The 18582-nt window shown below is 49.9% G+C and overlaps 1 protein-coding gene across 2 annotated transcripts; it reads left to right on the top strand.

Annotated features, from left to right (window-relative positions):
• Positions 1-21: 21 nt before the first annotated feature.
• Positions 22-18582, top strand: DAO (D-amino acid oxidase). Of its 2 annotated transcripts, XM_026515058.4 has the most exons (11): positions 22-164; positions 4704-4906; positions 7293-7407; positions 8852-8928; positions 9586-9651; positions 11512-11566; positions 12821-12925; positions 13832-13914; positions 15234-15351; positions 15993-16091; positions 17299-18582. In XM_026515058.4, the coding sequence occupies exons 2-11, from the start codon at positions 4713-4715 to the stop codon at positions 17428-17430; spliced, it is 1044 nt and encodes a 347-aa protein (XP_026370843.1). In that variant the 5' UTR covers positions 22-164; positions 4704-4712; the 3' UTR covers positions 17431-18582. The 2 variants fall into 2 exon arrangements, with proteins under 2 accessions (XP_026370843.1, XP_057162063.1); XM_057306080.1 differs by lacking the exon at positions 9586-9651.

Here is an 18582-nt window from a genome sequence, read left to right as displayed (position 1 = left end):
GCTGTGCCCTGTCCATAACTCCAGATTTTGACCCTGAGCTCCAGTCCCAGTTGGCGGGCAGAGGGCTGAGGACAGGACGCCCCAGAACCAGGAGACTCCCCTCAGGAGATAAGATCCTGCGTCTGCGGCAGCTGCCTCTTCAGGAAGCTTGGTGATCGATCCAGGTGAGTGGGGGTGGCAGGGCACCAGGACTCAAGGTCCTCTGAGCGTTATGGAGAAGGCTCCACATTAGAGCCCAAGGCGGGTGACAGCTAGGCAGCTAGTCAGGAACACAGGCAGCAGGTGCCTTCACCTCTCCAGACCTCCTTCTCCTCATCTGGAAGACAGGGATCATAATCACCTCTTATAGGGTTAATCTGAGTATCGAAAGAGGTTACGAACCGGGAAGTGCTTAGCACAGAACTGAGCACATAGCAAGGACTCAATAAATGGTCATTATTATTTGCCAACAGGGGGCTGGTAGCCTGGTTGTCAAGCTTTTTTAGATACGGTTCCTTTTAATCGTAAATTGTGAAAATATCAACCACAGAAGAAGTAGCCATATGGCACAAGCTGATTTTGTTCACTCAAATACCTTGCCCGTGATTTGTTGATTTTTTTTAACACGTCTCCAATTTTTTTTTTTTTTGCCACATGCAAATAGCAATCAAAGGCACGAGCTGCCCCAAATTCCTTTTGAGGGACAAGGGAGGTTATAAGCAAACAAACACATGCCTGAAAAGCAAGCAGAAAGCCTCAGGTGCCGACTTCCTGCCTGTTGCCTAATAGTTACCCAGCACAGTGGCAGAAAGCTCAGAAAGAGCAGGGTCCAGATCCCAGGGCCGTCCCACACTGGCTGCGTGACTTCGGGAGAATGACTTCCTCTCCCTGAACCCCAGTCCCACGTCTGTAGAACCTCCCAGATCAGTCGAGAGGACGAAGCGAGAGGACATCTGTCCTGAATCTGCCCGTGTGGCGAGCGGCAGATGCCCCAAATTCCCCTCCCGCCCCACACTTACGGAGACGTCACAATTCCACACGCACGCAGAGAAACAGGAGAACCTCGGCATCTTCCTGAATGCACGCGCCAAGCACGCTCGGTGGAAGTAATGACAGGAGACCGGGAGAAGGGCGACACTAACAGGAACGCCAGCCACAACGAGAAATGGCTGACCTAGTAACCGAGCCGCGTGTCTGCGAGTCCGCAAGTTCATTATCCCCGTGCGTGCGTGATTTTACCTGGGGCTGCATCTGTCAGATCCTACAGCTTGGCTCCTGCTTCTCAGAAGAACCGCGTGCATTTATACTGGACTTGAACACACACACACACACACGGTTGCTATCATCAGTCTCAGATCTGATTCATGCAGTTTAAGATGATTGGCTTAGGAAACACATTTTTTCCTTCTCAATTCTATGCCTACCCGCAACACACTAAAAATTCGGACACACGTTGTATGTTATGGGTTCTTGTAACTCAGGACCCTGAAATATTGGCAGATTTTTTCAAATAGGGTGATTTGTCAGCCTCTCATGGTGCTGTTTAGGGACACGGACTTGCAAGTCAGGCCGTGCTGGGCTCCGCTTCTCACCACTAGCTGGGTGTCTGAGCCCCACTTGCTTCATCTGGAAAATGGACATAATGATAAACCCGAGGGTTGTCAGAAGATGAAAGCAGATAAAGCACGCCAAGCTCTTAGCACGGAGACTGGAACATACTAACAGGGCTAGTGTCATCTCTGTATTGCCAGTTCTTTTCCTGATTCGACCTATTCTTGCCTTTTACAGAGACTTATTCACCCCAAGACCCCACAAAGCCTTTTATCACGAACATGTCATTTTGGTTGAGTCGCTCCACTTTCCAGGCCTCAGTTTCCCCATCTGTATGACACAGTCTAACTCCTCTTTAGCATTTTACGCTCTGGAGAAACTGAGTCCCGTGTTGTTACTTGTCCCTCTTTATCTTGGCCCTCTGGTCCCAGATGTTGTTCTGTGTGTCCTTCACGCTCTTCTCTTGGGCACGTGCCCCTGCTCCTACCCGGAGCCTGTGACACACCTGACCAGCCTGCTTATCGGAGACCTGCGTGTGCCTGCCTTGTTTCGGTCCGAGGCCTCTTTCTGCCTGCCTAGAAACCTCTGGAGGGTTTTCACGATCTCCTTCTCATCCCTCACAATCTCTACTACAGAGCAGCTCCTCTTTGTCTCTGTCCTTTGCTGGTTTTCTAGGTGGCACGAGAATAGGAAAAAAAAAACAAAACACCAAAACCTTGTGCCCTGGAAAAGTCAGAGCTGGGTTCTCCCCGCACCTTTCCTCCGACCCTTGTTATGACCTCGAATAACGTAGCTTCCTCTCTCTGCCCTTGGTTCCCTCACCTGTGAACTGGGCTGGTGACAATCACAGCTGTCATTTATGAGCGCCCCAGCACTTCACCAGTATTTTCTCTTTTGATCCTCATAAGAACTAACTTCCTTCCTTCCTTCCTTCCTTCCTTCGTCCCTGCTACAGACAGGCACTATTCCAGGCCCCGGGGATAGAGCAGTAGATAGAAGTCCCTGCCTGGGGCCCAGTCGGTTAAGTGTCTGACTCCTGGTTTCGGCTCAGGTCGTGATGTCACGGGTTGTGAGATTGAGCCCCACGTCAGGCCCCGTGCTTGGCAGGGAGTCTGCTTGGGCTTCTCTCCCTCTGCCCCCCCAACATGTGCACACACTCACTCTTTCTTTCTCTCCCTCTCAAATAAATAAATAAATAAATCTAAAAAAACGAAATGTCCCTGTCCTCCAGGAGCTGATATCCCGGTGGGGAGACAATGGGCAGGGGGCTCTGTTAACCCTTAGCCGTTCACCGAAGAGGAAATAGAGGCTCGGTCAGGATGACCAACTCATCCCTGTTGCCCCAGGACTCTCCTGGTTTTCACTCTCAGAGTCCACATCCTGGGAACACCCTCAGTCCCGGGAAACTGAGGAGATTGGTCACCCTTGCTCAGTGAAGTTAAACGACTTGCCCAGGGACACACAGCTGGTATGTGCCAGAGCCAGGCTATGAACCTAGGGATGTCTGACCCCCAGTCTGGGCTGTTACTGCCGCCTCCTGGATCCATTTGGGGAATTTGGAAATTACAGGAAAGCCCTCTATTTTCGCCTTCTTGTTAATGCACAAAAGTGGTCAACTCTTCCGAGTTATGCAGAGAGTCAGAAGGCCCAGAGAGGGCAAGTAACTTGGTCAAGGCCACACAGAGTCAGACGTGAAGCCAGGTCTGACTCTCTCTTCTTCCTCTTCTGCTCCCCCCAGTGTTCTTTCCCTTGTTATCTTCAAGATGCCTGGGGGAAAGAAGGAGGTCACCACGTACTGAGGGCCTACTCTGTGCCAGGCGCTGCACCAGAAACTTCTGCCAAGCTAGTGGATTCATTTTCAGGGTGACCTTGTGAGCTCAGGGTTACCCTTAGTTTACAGATGAGGAGATTGAATCTCCTGAGGCCAAGTGGGGGAAGGAAGGATGGGAGGAGGCTAGGGGTGCCTGAGAGGGTCTGCCCCTGCAACCAAGCCTCGCAGCGGGAAGGAGAATGGCCCAGAGGAGCGATGTCTTTCCGTTTCCTGGTTTTATCTCCAACTTGGCTGCTGAAGCCCCAACGGAGTCCAGTTCTTGTGGGCTGGAGCCGTTTTCCCCCTTTTACAAAACTAGGCCATATTGAGAATGTCCTGCCGTTCAGGGCCACAGGGTTGCCAGGAGGCTCCGTCTGTGGGAAGAGGGCTGTGAGTGTCGAGGAGGGAAAGTTGAATTTAGCCCTTCCGGGCATAAAAAGTCCCCTTGTTCTGCCTCAGCAGGAGCCGACAGGGTATTTCCCTGCTGTGCGGGGGCCCAAGCTGCTTCAAGGTCAAAAGCTAGGCCTTTTAAACTTCTGAGGACCCAGCCATCCCAGCCCCCAAGCCGGCGTAAGTGGGTGTGCAGGAAGACCTGAGTTCTAATGTCAGACATTGCACCCATTGCTCCCAGCTCGGAGCATAGTAGGTGTGCCATAAGTGGATGTTGAGTTTACTTGAACTGAAATTAAATCCCAGCATCATCGCTTACTGGCTGTGTGACCTTTGGTAACTTACTTGGCCTCTCTGAGCCTCCTTTTCCTCATCTGAACAACGGGGCCAATAACACCAGCCCCAGCCTCCTAAAGAACGTGGGGGGAGAAGCACTTAGCACTGGGGTTGGCACACAGTAGTTGCTCCATAAATGTCAGTAAACTACTCCTTTTGCACTTGACCCTATGTTGAGGTTTCTACACTGGCCATCTTGTTAAAACTCCCATCTTTTCTCCAAGGTGTGAATTATTTTTCCCATTTCCCGGAAGGTGAAGGCTCATGAGCGTCCTGCCCAAAGTCAGTGGCCAGTAGGTGGCAGAGTTGAGGCATGAGCGTTGAAGTTAGAGCCCATGGTTCTAACCGCCAGCCTCCCAGCCTACAGCTGGCCAGGCGCTCTGCTCGGCCCTATTTATTTATGCTCCTGGCTTGGGGCAGGATATCTGGGAAAGGCTCCCCAACCAAAGCTGCATCACTTACCAGCTGTGTGACCTTGGGCAAGTTGCTTTCCCTCTCTCTGTTTCAATTTTTCCATTTCTGAGGGTCATTAAGAGGGTCAGGTATAGAAGGGCTTGGCTGTGTTTGGCACTTTCTAAGCCTTCAGGGGGCGGTGGTGATGGCGGGGATGGCCCACTGCAACCTTTCCTCCCTGCAGGCCGGCACAATGCGCGTGGTGGTGATAGGAGCCGGTGTCGTTGGGCTGTCCACCGCCTTGTGCCTCCACGAGCGCTACCATCCGGTCCTGCCAGCGCTGGACGTGAGGGTCTATGCGGACCGCTTCACCCCGTTCACCAACAGTGACGTGGCAGCCGGCCTCTCTCAGGCTTACCTCTTGGACCCCAGCAACCCACAGGAAGTGTGAGTGAGGGTCCCAGAGGGCGGCCCGGGGAACTAGAGGCTCTGGGTTTAAAAAGAGGGGATGCTCCCTCTCAGGGTTCCCGTCCCCAAGAACAAGCCCCTTGTTAAGGCTTAGAAGAAAATACTAATAAATAGTAAGCCCTACTATGTGCTGGGCAAATGGAGGCTTTCCTCCATGCCTCCCCTAAACTGGGTAGCTGTGGATGCCATGTGCATTGATGGATCAGGAATGTTTGGGTTTTGGGTTTTTCCCCCCTAGTTTATTTATTTAAAGGTAATTTTCATCGGATTTCCACGGTGGCTAACAGAAAACACAGCCCCTCGGGGGCGCCTGAGTGGCTCAGTCGGTTAAGCAGCTGCCTTTGGCTCAGGTCATGATCTCGGGGTCCTGGGATCGAGCCCCACGTCAGGCTCCTTGCTCAGTGGGTAGTCTGCTTCTCCCTCTGCCTCTGCCCCCGCTTGTGCTCTCTCTGTCTCTTGTCTCTGTCTCTGCTTCTCTCTCAGATAAATGAATAAAATCTTAAAAAAAAAGAGAGAGAGAGAGAGGAAGAAAACACAAATCCCAGCAATAATTAGAAAGAAGGACAATGCACTAAAGTCCTTGATATTGGGTACAGTAGGGAGCAATTTTGCCCTCAGAGACTTTTTTTCCATATATAAATTCATAAAAAGGTCTTTCCGTTTATTTGAACTCATTCCAATTGCCATGTTTAATAGCCTCTCAGCTATATTTAACGGCTTAGAAATCTATCTCCCCTGAATTTGCCCATCGTGGCAATCATTTTTATTTAACAATTTCTTTTTTTTATGTTTTTATTTTAATTCCAGTTGGTTAACATACAGTGTTACATTAGTTTCAGGTGCACAATATACTGATTGAACACTTCCATACATCAGCTGGTGCTCACCACAATAATCCCCATCACCTATTCCACCCCCCCCCCCCCACGGTTAAGAGTCTCTGTCTCAGGGCGCCTGGGTGGCTCAGTCGGTTAAGCATCTGCCTTCGGCTCAGGTCATGATCCCGGGGTCCCAGATCAGGCCCCACATTGGGCTCCCTGCTCAGCAGAGAGCCTGCTTCTCCCACTGCCCCTCACCCTGCTCGTGCTTTCTCTCTCTCTCTCTCTCAAATAAATATATAAAATCTTAAAAAAAAAAAAGAGTCTCTCTCTTTTCCCCTTTGCTCATTTGTTTCTTAAATTCCACATAGGAGTGAAATCATAGGGCATTCATCTTTCTCTGACTTATTTCGCTTAGCATGATACTCCCCAGCTCTGTCCATATCTTTGCAAATGACAAGATTTCATTCTCTTTTATGGCTGAGTAATATCCCATTGTATATACAGACCACATCTTCTTTATCCATTCATCAATTGATGGACACTTGGGCTGCTTCCATATCTTAGTTATTGCCAATAATGCTGCTATAAACACGGGGGTGCACGAATCTGTTTAAGTTCATGGTTTTGTATTCTTTGGGTAAACACCCAGTAGTGGGATTGCAGGACCGTAGGGTGATTCTAGCTTTAACCTTCTGAGGAACCTCCAGATCAGGAATGCCTGTAAGTGGGTGGATAGATGATCAGTGTAGCCCAGACGTTGGCAAAGATTACTTTGTTTAGAAACCGCAAACTGCCCGCTGCTTTAGCAAAGAATCCCCAAGCAAGTAACGACTCAAACAGAAGTTACATTCTCCCATAAATTCCAAAACCAATATTCTTGATCAGTGGGTGGCAATTCAGGGGCCCGGGCTCCTTGCATCTCACAGCTCTGCTGTCCTCTGAGGCTTCCGATGTGGCCACCGTACCTGTGTCACGGTACCCTCCGATGTCACTATGCTGTGCTTTTGGAAGGAGCACAGCATGAGGACGACGTGTGCAGTCTTCGGGTCCATTGGCCAGAAGGCAGTCACATGGCCACACCTGGCTGCATGGGAGTCTAGGAGATGTAGCCAGGTTCTATGCCCAGGAAGAAGAGGAGGAAAGTGTTTGAAAACAGCAAGCCAAGGTCTCCTGCTGACATTTATATGGGGGGGGGGGGTGCTTGGAGTGAGCCTGAACCGTGGGGCAGATCTCAAAGCGGGCCCAAGCCTTCATTTAAACTTACAGCTGCATGATCCCAAGCCCGAGGTGGGTTCCAAATGGTTGTGATGGGCCATCCCTTGTTTCCTCCTTCCCTTTCCTATTAATGGGGAAATAAATACTAGAAAGTCTGGGGGTAGGGAAGACCCATGGGCATTTGGGACGCTGCAGAAGCGAACGTGGTGGATTTCTGGATTTTGACATATCTCCACCAGCCTGGTCACAATCCCGTGCAAGCCAACCCTCAGGGTTTTCTTGTCCAGCTCGGGATATTAGGTGACCAAGAATCCACGGGATCCTTCCAGGCATTGGAACCAACAGACCTTCGACTATCTCCTGAGCCACATCCATTCTCCCAACGCTGCAAACATGGGCCTGGCCCTAATCTCAGGCTACAACCTCTTCCGTGAAGCTTTTCCGGTGAGTGAGGGGTCCTTGATCGCAGACCAGAGCTGGGAGCCCGAGTCTGGGGAGTACTTTGAGCCTGGTAGGTGACAGCCTCTTGCATTCAAATCAGGTTTCCCTTAAATTCTGTTTCTGCTTTAAAATTATTTTTGTTTCCAATTTTGTTATTAAATTGGCAGAGGCCAAAGCACTTTCTGATGAACCAGGGAAACTAGTCTTTGGTTGAGTCAAACCCAGACATGTCCTGTAACACTGGTGATTTCATGCTGAAGTCACAAGGTTTCCTGTGTCCCTGGAGGTGCCAGGACTTTTCACCAAGATACACTAAAGCACTCATCATGGCACATGACCCCTTACTATGTACCAGGCCCTGTGCTAACTACTTTACGACTAGTGACTTGTTTAGTTCTCATAATAACCACCAAGTAAGTGCTCTCATTAGCCTCTTTTTACAATGGGGAGATAGAGGCTCAGAGAAATGAAGTAACTTGCCCAACTCACAAATCTCTGACGTGGCAGAACTGGGATTTGAACCCAGGCTCTCTGTGACCCCATGGTGCCCAATGTGCTAAGAAGGGCACAGCCTTGGGGGATGTTCTCAAGTTGGTTGGAGAGGACGGTCGGGCTGGATGTCCGGAAACCCAGGCCAGCTCTCTATGGCTGAGTCAATGTTTAGCAGCAGGCTACGGCAATCACCCATATTATCTGTTCTCTTCCATGGGACCAAGAGTGATTATTAACTCCATTATACAGACAAGAAAATGGGAGTCTCCGAGAATTCAACGTGGTCTGTGGGGAGGCCAAACCTCCACCGGGTTGTCTGACCCTATGCTCTCCTGCCTCTCACCCTCACTCCTTGATATTACCCTCGCTGTCAGCGGTTTCTCCCCTATTTCTGGCTCTTACCCTATCACTCGCCCTCAGCCGTATTCTCACTCTTCCTTCGTATGGCATAGTGGTTAAGACCATGGACTCTGAAGCCAAACCGTATTGGTTCAAATCTCAGCTCCATCATTTATTAGCTGTGTGACGTTAGACAAGTTACTTAACCTCTTTAAGTCTCAGTTGGCCCATCTGTGAAAACGGAGATAAGAATAGTGTGTGTCTCGGGGCGCCTGGGTGACACAGCGGTTAAGCGTCTGCCTTCGGCTCAGGGCATGACCCCAGCGTTCTGGGATCGAGCCCCACATCGGGCTCCTCTGCTGGGAGCCTGCTTCTTCCTCTCCCACTTCCCCTGCTTGTGTTCCCTCTCTCGCTGGCTGTCTCTATCTCTGTCAAATAAATAAATAAAATCTTAAAAAAAAAAAAAGAAGAGTATGTATCTCAATGAATCGTTGGGGTTACTAAATGGAGCGGTGGAAGTAACGTACTTGGAAGGGCACCTTGCATGCAGTACACATCGTACAACTTTTTACTGACTTCACTCATCCTTGCTCTTCCTTCTCTCCTTCCTTGGCAGGATCCTTCCTGGAAGGACATAGTTCTGGGGTTTCGGAAGCTGACCTGCAGAGAGCTGGACATGTTTCCTGATTACAGGTGAGGTTTTGTCATGAGCAAAGGGGCTGAGGTTCCATGATTCAGACAGATCTGTCCAGAAGGCAGCAGAAGATAGAGGCACCATTTCCTGTCTCATCCCAAGCCAAGAGCCACTGGTGCCTTGGCCCCCTACTGCTCTGTCCAGCTCCTTTGGAGAAGCCACCCACCCAACGGGGCCCTGGGCTAAGATGGTGGGGGATGTGGAGTCACAGATCTGAAGCCTAGAAGCTCCATGTCACTACCCGCTTTTGTGGATGAAGAAACTGAGCTTCAGAGAGGCTAAGTGACTTCCCAAGGTCACACAGCCGGTGACCAAAATGGGATTCCAATGCCGTCTGTGTGACTCCAAACACCTCTATTCTTTTCCTTGCAGCCTGATGTCTCTTTGGTTCTCCCCTCACCCTACCCCATGCCTGGATCCCCTCTAAGAATGCACATCCAGTTTCCATGTGCACACCCCAATGTCAGGGATGGCTTTTCTGATAGAAAAATTTTCCTTGCACCAAAAATCAGTCCCCATCTGAACTCCACTCAGTGGTCCTGGCTCTACCCTGGGGACCCCCCAAAGTGAGACTGCTCCCATCTCTGTTTGGAGGCCTTTGAATATCACTCTGATTCTGACTCTTTATCACCACTCCTGCGTGGTCGCGACTCTAGCTATGGCTGGTTCAACACAAGCCTGATTGTGGAGGGGAAGAGGTATCTTCCGTGGCTGACTAAAAGGTGAGAATTTCAACTTTGGGTTTGGGAAGGCACCTCCCAAGGACCAGAGTGTCTACTGACGATTGTTCATGGGATTTGTTTTTGTATCGCCCAACCCCAAACGTTAAAGGAAAACTCTTAGGCTTGGCGGGAGCTATCCTTCGTTCTGATCTGTTTCATGTAGTAAACCATGGTTCCCATACCTGACTGGGCATCAGAATCACTTGGGCAGCTCTTTACAGGTGATTTTTTATTATTGACCTCACCAGAATCCGTAAGGTTTGCGTAACGGTTTTAATTGGATTCTCTTTAGTTTTCCAGACATATTGACATCATCTACAAAACATAGGTTTCCTTTTATTTTTATACCTCATTGTTTTTCTTGTCTGACTGCTGTGGTAGAACAATGGTGTCTAACTACCTCCAGAACAATGTTAACTGATAGAGGGGATAGTACACGTCTCCGTCTTGTTCCTGACGTTAACAGACATCTTGTAATGTTCTAAATTAGCAAACACTAGCTTGAGAGACATATTTTATTTATATTCATATTAAGGAAGATTCCATGTATGTCCTATGTTTTCCTGTTTCATTAAGATTTAAAAAAAAATCTAGAATGGATCACATCGTTTATCAAATGACCTGAGGAGCTTTTTAGAAATACATATTTCGGGGCGCCTGGGTGGCACAGTCGTTAAGCGTCTGCCTTCAGCTCAGGGCGTGATCCCGGCGTTCTGGGATCTAACCCCACATCAGGCTCCTCCGCTAGGAGCCTGCTTCTTCCTCTCCCACTCCCCCTGTCGTGTTCTCTCTCTCGCTGGCTGTCTCTCTCTGTCAAATAAATAAATAAAATCTTTAAAAAAAAAGAAATACATATTTCAGGAGCCCACTTTATATCTACTGAATCAGATCCTCTGGGGTGGGGCTTAGAAATTTGTGTGTGTGGTTTTTTTTTAAAGATTTTATTTATTTATTCGACAGAGATAGAGACAGCCAGCGAGAGAGGGAACACAAGCAGGGGGAGTGGGAGAGGAAGAAGCAGGCTCCTAGCGGAGGAGCCTGATGTGGGGCTCGATCCCAGAACGCCGGCATCACGCCCTGAGCCGAAGGCAGACGCTTAACCGCTGTGCCACACACCCAGAAATTTGTGTTTTAAGAAGTTCCCTGCGTGATTCTGATTATCAGTCACGTTTGGAAATCATTGCACTAAAACATAGTTATTTCTCTCCTAACTTTAGGATACTTATGACTCCTATCCAGTCTCTTCCTGGACAGAAAAACCCCACTTTTTCTTGAGGAAATAGCCCTGAGGTTATGCTTCACCTTTCATAGGGTTTAATGCCTGTTCTTTTGATGTTTCTCCTACTTCTCTAATAATGACAGATATATTTCCTCTGGGACATTTTGAGGGAGGGGTGGACGTCCCCAGCCCACCTTTCTCCTCGTGGCTTGCTTCTGACAGAGGGGCATTTAGCATTTGTCCAACTCTGCCCTTCCTCCACCCTGCATCTCATTCCTTTGATGATACAAAGCAATGTGGTGGTGGTAGGAAGAGTTTTGAACTAAGAGGCCTGGGTGTAAGTTCCAGTCCCATCCTTGACTCACTGTATGACCTTCACCAAGGCTCTTCTCCCATCTCCATCTGCCTGACAAGGGGCTTGGGCAATCTCAGGTTTCCCAAGGGACGTTTCGCGGACCACTCGTCCGTCAAGGTGTTTATGAACGGATCTGATCTGACCACACAGCCATTTTCTCAAGGAGCATCCTGTGGAACTAACAACCACGGAAGGTTCTTTGGGGAACATCCCCAATGGCATCTTCTTGGAGAGATGGGACAAAGAACTGAATACGGCGCTTTGTGATGTGTCTGATCCCCCCCAGGTTAACTGAGAGGGGAGTGAAATTCTTCCAGCGGAAGGTGGAGTCTTTTGAGGAGGTGAGTTGCAGAGCTGGAAGGGGCTGGATGTTGGAGAGAAGTGAGGAGGGGAGGCCTCTGCTTCGGGCTACTGGGTTGGGAGCCCCCTTTCAGTCTCCCAGGGTCTCCTTGAGGCCTGTCCCAGCTTCCAGGCCTTTCTTCAATCCCAAAGGGACTCAAGCATTCTGTCTCGACATTGGTGGCCGGAAGAAAGGGGCTGTAGGCTGATGGTGGACATTAGGGGCTAATCCCCCTCTGAGCCTCAGTGGGTTTTAGGGCCAGAGAGTTGGCTGCCTCTTACCAGTATCAGCGGCACTCCACTTTCAAGTTCTAGACATTTGGTTGCCTCCTACCTAAATCAGGGTTAATGTTTCTGCAAAGTCAAGGCTCTTAGCTGACTCAGCTCCAGAGTCACACCATCATCAGTAACAATGACAGTGGCAGCTGTCACCGTCAGGCGCTGGCTAAGTACCAGGAGCTTTGCTGCATGACTTCCCTGAATCCTAGCACCTAGAACTGTGCTTGGCACGGGAAGGTGCTTGGGAAATGCAGCTACGGGCATTACATAATGATACCTGCTCTGGGTTGAGCCCTAATGGGCACTTGGGATACATGGCTGACTCGGACACAGCCCTTATTCCCAAGAAGCTCACAGTCCAATGTAGCAAATACTGGCTCTTGAATGACAATAGTGCCTTGCAATGTGTGTGTCCCATGAGAGACCTGTGAGGGAAGTCCCTGGCACTGGGCTAGGGTTTGGGTGCCCCTCATGCTATACCCTTGAGCTGTCGAGTATCCCACACGTGCACAGAGCCAGGGGTTCCAACACGCCTTCTGAAAACGCCTTGGCAGAGCAGAAAGCAAGAGAAAGAAATAAAAAGGATTCAGAAGGAGGAAGAGAATTATCTCTGTGTCTGACTTCTTCTGGGAGGTCCCAAGAAGGTTGCCCCCTTCCGCAGTACTCCTTCCTGAGCACTTTCACATCCAGGGTCACGCTGGATGCTCGCGCAGTCTAAGAACAGATATTAGCAGCCCTACTTTATAGCAAAGGCAGCAGAGCCTTGAGGGGGCGATGGAACATTTCTGAGGTCCCATAGCAGGTAAATGGCGGAGCGGAGGTTTGGAGTCCGTTCCTTGGATTCCTCATTGAGCCTCCTCCCTGCTGTTCCACAGGGAGCAGAGAGCTGCAGGGCGGAGGAGAGAGGGAAGGAGGGGGCGGGGGATACCAGGGCCCTCACCCCCTCCCATGCCACCTGCTCTGTCCGTTGCTGCCAGGTGGCAAGAGGAGGTGCTGACGTGATTATCAACTGCACTGGGGTGTGGTCTGGGGCATTGCAACCAGACCCTCTACTGAAGCCAGGCCGGGGACAAATCATTAAGGTGAGTGTGAAGGTGACGGATGGAGCCTCCTGCTTTTCTTGATAGAGAGATTGTAGCTGCCTGCTTATTTCCTCTCCAAAGATAAAGGTTGTGTCGGGGACACCTGTTACAGGGGCCTCACAGATTTCGGGCAATTGACATGTTAAAGAAGCAAGAAGGACCGACGCGACTCCTCCAAACATTCTCTTTCAGGTTTTTTGGTGTTTGTTTTTTTAAGCAATAGAGCAAAGCAAGCATGTATCTGTTTGTACATACGTAAGAGCTGCGTACTCCTGTATTACCATACAAGGAGCAGACATTTATGGAGTGATTATTAAGTACCAGATACGGGCCTGAGCACTTCATCGTGTTATTAATTTAATCCTTACCAGAACCCTTTGAGATGAGGTCTATCATATTGCCATTGCTATTTTACAGATGGGAAAACTGAGGCACAGAGGAATTAGGTAACACGCACAAGTGCACATGGTAGCGAGTTGTGGAATTGGGGTTAGAACCGAGACAATGGGTTTAAGAGCCTTTGTCTTGGAAACATTGTCCCCCATTGCCTCTCACTGTGTATGTGTGCATGGGTGTGAAGGATGCCCATTTGTGGGCGTGTGCCTATGTGTGCCTGTGTGAGCGCTGGTGTGCTCCTGATGTGGGCTGATGTGTATGTGTATTTGTACGTGTGAGCTCGGCTTTTCTGTGGTCATGCAGGTGAGAACGTGTGATATTTCAGGGAGCAGGGGTGGCTCTTCCTGCAAGAGCAAGCAGTCAGTGCAGACTTGGAGCAGAAGGGTCTGCGGGGGCCTTAGGAATTGGCTTTGCCACACTTGTCAGAACATCTCGGCAGAGAGGGGAGCAGAGCAGGGAAGCCCGGTGATCCAGCTCCCCTGATGAGACTTGTCTGCCCTCGATCGACAGGTGGATGCCCCTTGGATGAAGCACTTCATTATCACCCATGACCCAGAGAAGGGCATCTACCAGTCCCCATACATCATCCCAGGGTAAGAATCTGACATCTTAGGGCAGAAGAAGGGGCACCTTCATGCCCTCTCTCCGCTGCCCACCCCAGGCCCTTTGCTTAGTCCCTGCAGATTTTTTCTTCCAGTGTTTTCTAAGTGAGGTTGAACCGTTAAACCCCTGGAAAGGCAGGACTCAACCTTAACTGGGCTCCATCTTGAACAAGCTTTTGGACGACAGTAGTGGTCATCCTGGAGACAACGGTAGTGGGTGTGAGGGCAATGACACTGGAAGGTGTGAACAGAAATAACCGGAGTGTGGTAGGAATAGGGATTCAGATCGATAGTGATGATATTAATGGAAGGAGTGATGATGTTAGTGAAGATGGTGGTCGTGTTGATGGGACGACAATGTCATTGAGAGTGGAATGGTGATAGTGGAGACAGTACTGTCATTGTTGGGAAAGTTCACAGGGGTGGTGATTGGGACACGGATGGTAGAGTGCTGACATTAATGGGGGTGGCATGGTGTCGATGAGGAGGTCAACGATGATGGCAATGATTGGGAGTGGAGGCACTGTCTGGTGCTGACGGAGATGACACTATCAAGGACGATGTTAATAGGATGGGGGAGATGACACTCTGAAAGGCAGTGTTAATTCATGTTGATTGTAGCATTAGTGTTAGGTGGGGCTGTGCTATCTTCATGGCCATGTTAGTGGTGTGGCAGAGATGACATTATCAATGTCAACATGGATGCTGGTGGTGGAAATGGTGAATGGGGCTGACGGTGATGACATAGTCATGGTAGCAAAGAAGGCAGTTGTGGAGATGATGTTGTTGACGTAGATGATATTTTTTTTCCAGTTCCATTAAGATATAATTGAGAAATGGTTCACATTTACAAGGTGCACGATTATATATATATATATATATATATATATATATATATATATATATATAATGTCTCATATATATATGTGGTGATTACCACAATAAGGCTAGCTAACCCATCCATCATGTCATGTAATTATAATTTATCTGTGTGTAGTGAGAACATTTAAGATTGACTCTCTTAGCATTTTCAAGTATATAATACAGTATTGCTAACTACAGTCACCATGCTGTGCATTGGGAGAGATGACGATGTTGACAGTGACATTCATGATGACAGTAGAGATGGTGGTGGGTGGTGATGACAGCGGCAACTGCAGCGGTGTTGATGGTGGTCTTAGCCAGGATGACAATGCGGATGGTCATGGGGATTGAGGTAGAGACGACTGGAAGGGTGAGCATGCAATGGCCCCCATTCATCTCAAAGGCTTCGTTTCCCTTCGCCATTGACTCTCCTCACTCTTACCCAGGATGCAGGCGGTAACTCTGGGAGGCATCTTTCAGCTGGGGAACTGGAGCGAGGTGAACAACAACCAGGACCACGCCACCATCTGGGAAAGCTGCTGCAGACTGGAGCCCACCCTGAAGGTAAGACGGGGAGGGCCATCGGTACCCTAGACCAGGGTCTTGGCCGCTTGATCATGAGGCCCCTTGAGGATGGGAAGACACTGCCGCTGGGATAACTGGGCAAGTGTATTCCAGCAAGGGCCTGTGAAATACACCAGAAGTTGATAATGCACGAGGAAGTCCTACTGTGAGCTGGTGACACCTATCTGTCCACGGCTAAGAGTTGCTGTCTTTTGAGGTGACATCCCTAAAAACACCTTAGTCTGTCTGCACAAGGACCAGATACATTTGTTTTGAAATCTCAGCTTTTTCATTGGCCTGTTGGTGGCGGTGACAGTGGTGGCGTTGATGGTGACGAATGGGCTCAGGATGGTGAGAATGGTGGTGAGGAGGCGTGGCTGTTCACATCATGGTGGTGGCTGGCAGTGGTGGTTGATGGAGATGGGGTCATCGACAGAACGGGTAGTGACGTGGTAAGAGTGACAATAATGATGTTGGTGACTGATAAAGGTGGTGATGGTGGTGGTGGTGGTTAGTGAAAGTGACGGTCGTGGTGGTGGTGGTGATAAGGAGACGCCAAAGCTAACTCTATCACCTAAAAATGGCAGCAGCAAAAAAAAAAAAAATCCGGAGATGAATTATTAACACTTTTTTTTCCCCAGGATGCAAAAATTGTTGCTGAATTGACTGGCCTCCGGCCAGTACGCCCCCAGATTCGGCTAGAAAGAGAACAGCTTCGCTTTGGATCCTTAAACACAGAGGTATGCTCTCCTGGCAAGGAAAGCAAAGTCCTCCCCTCCCCTCAATAGGCTCTCAGTCTTGCCTGACATCTGGCTTCGCACAGCCTCCTGGCAGGCCGGGACAACGCTGGCTAACATCCCCTGCTCTGTAGAGAAACTGAGGCTCAGTGATGTTGTAAAGGACCTCCTCGAGGTTACAGAGAGGGCACTGCACCTCAGTTTGTCAAAGCCTGTGGTTGGGCAGAAGGAAAACGGGTACTTCCCGAGACACGGACAACCGCACTGAATGTCCCCTCCAGCTCTTTGGGGTGGGGACTGCTTCCCCGTGCTTCAGATGAGGATACTGGGGATCTAAGAGTGACGTCATCTGCCTACATCAGACAACTGGCGAGGGGCATGGCCGGGATGTGGTTTGCATTCGGCTCCAGAGCCATTTTGCAGATGTCCATTTGTGGCTGCCCCATCACGGTCCTGGGGTCCCTCTTTCATGTTCCCTCTTCTGGGGTAGGAACGGGGCTTGTCGAGATGGCCGAAGTTGTCCTGGTGGAAGGAACTGATCTGACTAGGTGGCAGCTGGAGTCCCCACAGGAAAGCCACTCTCCTTATGTAGATCATCCTTCCTCCCTTCCGCCGGGCGTGTGTGTGTGTGTGTGTGTGTGTGTGTGTGTGTGTGTGTGGTTGCATGCACGTGTACATACATACAGAGGAAAGTGTCACATACGGAGTCAAACTTCCTACTAATGGTTTTAGCTTTAAAAGAGGCCCCAGGGGCCTTGCCTCTGTCCCTGGGACTAATTAGCATGATAACTCGAGTGTCCCCCCCCCCCCCCCCCGCAGTGCGCCAGCTTTCCTTTCCTCCCGAGGTGGGCAGAAGAGTCTATTAACACAAGAGGTCTGGCATTCTGGAGCAGGGTGGCCACAAGAAAGGTGATTTAGGGAACTTCAAACAATTTGACTGGGGGAGGGGAATCCCTGACGTCAAGTTCTAGATGATTCTACTTCTCCTGTGCCGAGTGCATAAAGCAGGTCCATCTCCTAAGCAAAAGAGAGTCTAGGGTGTCGACCTCCAGCTCCCCAAGCAGTCACCTTACTGGTGTTCCTGCAGCCCCACCATCCTGCCAGGGAGCTGAGAGGCCTTCTGGTACCTTCTGGCTTTGCCCAGAACTCTTCAGGGAGCTCCTGAGTCTTCCAGGGCACTCCTGGCTACCTTCTCTCTTGCCTCTCCTAGGTCATCCACAACTATGGCCATGGAGGCTACGGGCTCACCATCCACTGGGGCTGTGCCATGGAGGCAGCCAAGCTCTTTGGGAACATCCTAGAAGAAAGGAAGTTGCTCAGGATGCCCCCACCCCACCTCTGAAAACATCGCCTCCCCAAGGACTCCCCACTCCCCTCAGCCAACCAATCAATGCCCCCCCCCCCAAACTATCACTCACTCTCCACTTCCACCCTGGCTCCTCTCTGCAAGAAGCACAAGATGAGAGGGAATCCACAAGGTCCATTCCTGGAGGCGAGTCCGGCCCTACCTGGGGCTCTCTTTGATCACGGGGGTCTCTCTACCCACTCTGGGCCTGACAGAATGAAGAACAGCTGGGGGCTGTTAGATTCTAAGTCCTCAGAAGAAAAGAAAGCTCAGAAAACCAAAGGGGCAAGCAGAAAATTGAGGATAGTTGAGGTTAGGTAACTTGAGGACAAATTACATGAACATATTAAAGGTTCTGAAAAGTCCTGCAGCAAAGACATCTATCTCATGTTCTTTTATCCAGTCCTAAACTTATTTGGCTATGGAAACCTTTTTGCCCAGAGCACTGATGCCACAGAGTGCACTAGAAGGCTACGATAGATCTCCTTGCAGGAAGTCACATGCAGAGCTGGAGCGTGGGGAGGCAGAAGAGGCAAAGCACTGAACTAACAACACGATACCCGTTCCACATCCAGGATTCCCAACAGCATCAGCAACCTGCTGAATGGCCCCATGAGCACCATGTAACCGCCTGAGGAGGGGCCGCCGGAGAGATCATCCCACAAGGAGCCCCTACGTAGGGAACTGAACTTACCAAGCATAATCCGGGTTTGGGGGCAGATTTCATGTCTCTCTTCTCTTCTGGCTGGTACCATCTAAGAGGACTTAGACTTCCAGATGTTTTTGAAAGCCTTAAATGACCCTAGCATCTTTATCCCTAATTATCTGCATCAGGCTCCGAGGTGGAATTTGCATCTGTCTGGGATTTTGAGAAAGACCAGAGCCTGGAGGAAGCCTTCATGCCTCTGGGACCCGTGGCACCCTGGGTGCTGTGACAGGGTCTTGACTGGCCCACACCATGACGTCTACATCCGTGTCATCACTGTCTCCTCCTTCCCATGCTGTCACCCGGTGGGGTCTTCATGAAGCATCTGCCATGATTTTGCCTGGCGCGGAGCTAAGTAGAGTGAGGGAGCTAAGATCTAAGTTAGAGTTCCTATCCTAATCCTAAGAATAAGAATAAATTATTAATTATTACTATACCTAAAA

The sequence above is a fragment of the Ursus arctos genome, unplaced genomic scaffold (assembly GCF_023065955.2).
Source record: "Ursus arctos isolate Adak ecotype North America unplaced genomic scaffold, UrsArc2.0 scaffold_34, whole genome shotgun sequence".
Taxonomy (NCBI): domain Eukaryota; kingdom Metazoa; phylum Chordata; class Mammalia; order Carnivora; family Ursidae; genus Ursus; species Ursus arctos.
This window is presented reverse-complemented; position numbering and strand designations above follow the sequence as displayed.

Bases quoted from the DNA above. Each gene is read 5' to 3' on its own strand.
- DAO (XM_026515058.4), top strand. From the start codon at position 4,713: ATGCGCGTGGTGGTGATAGGAGCCGGTGTCGTTGGGCTGTCCACCGCC. The intron at 4,907-7,292 runs GTGAGTGAGGGT...GGATCCTTCCAG, and splicing joins CCCAGCAACCCACAGGAAGT to GCATTGGAACCAACAGACCT. The intron at 15,352-15,992 runs GTAAGACGGGGA...TTTTTTCCCCAG, and splicing joins GACTGGAGCCCACCCTGAAG to GATGCAAAAATTGTTGCTGA.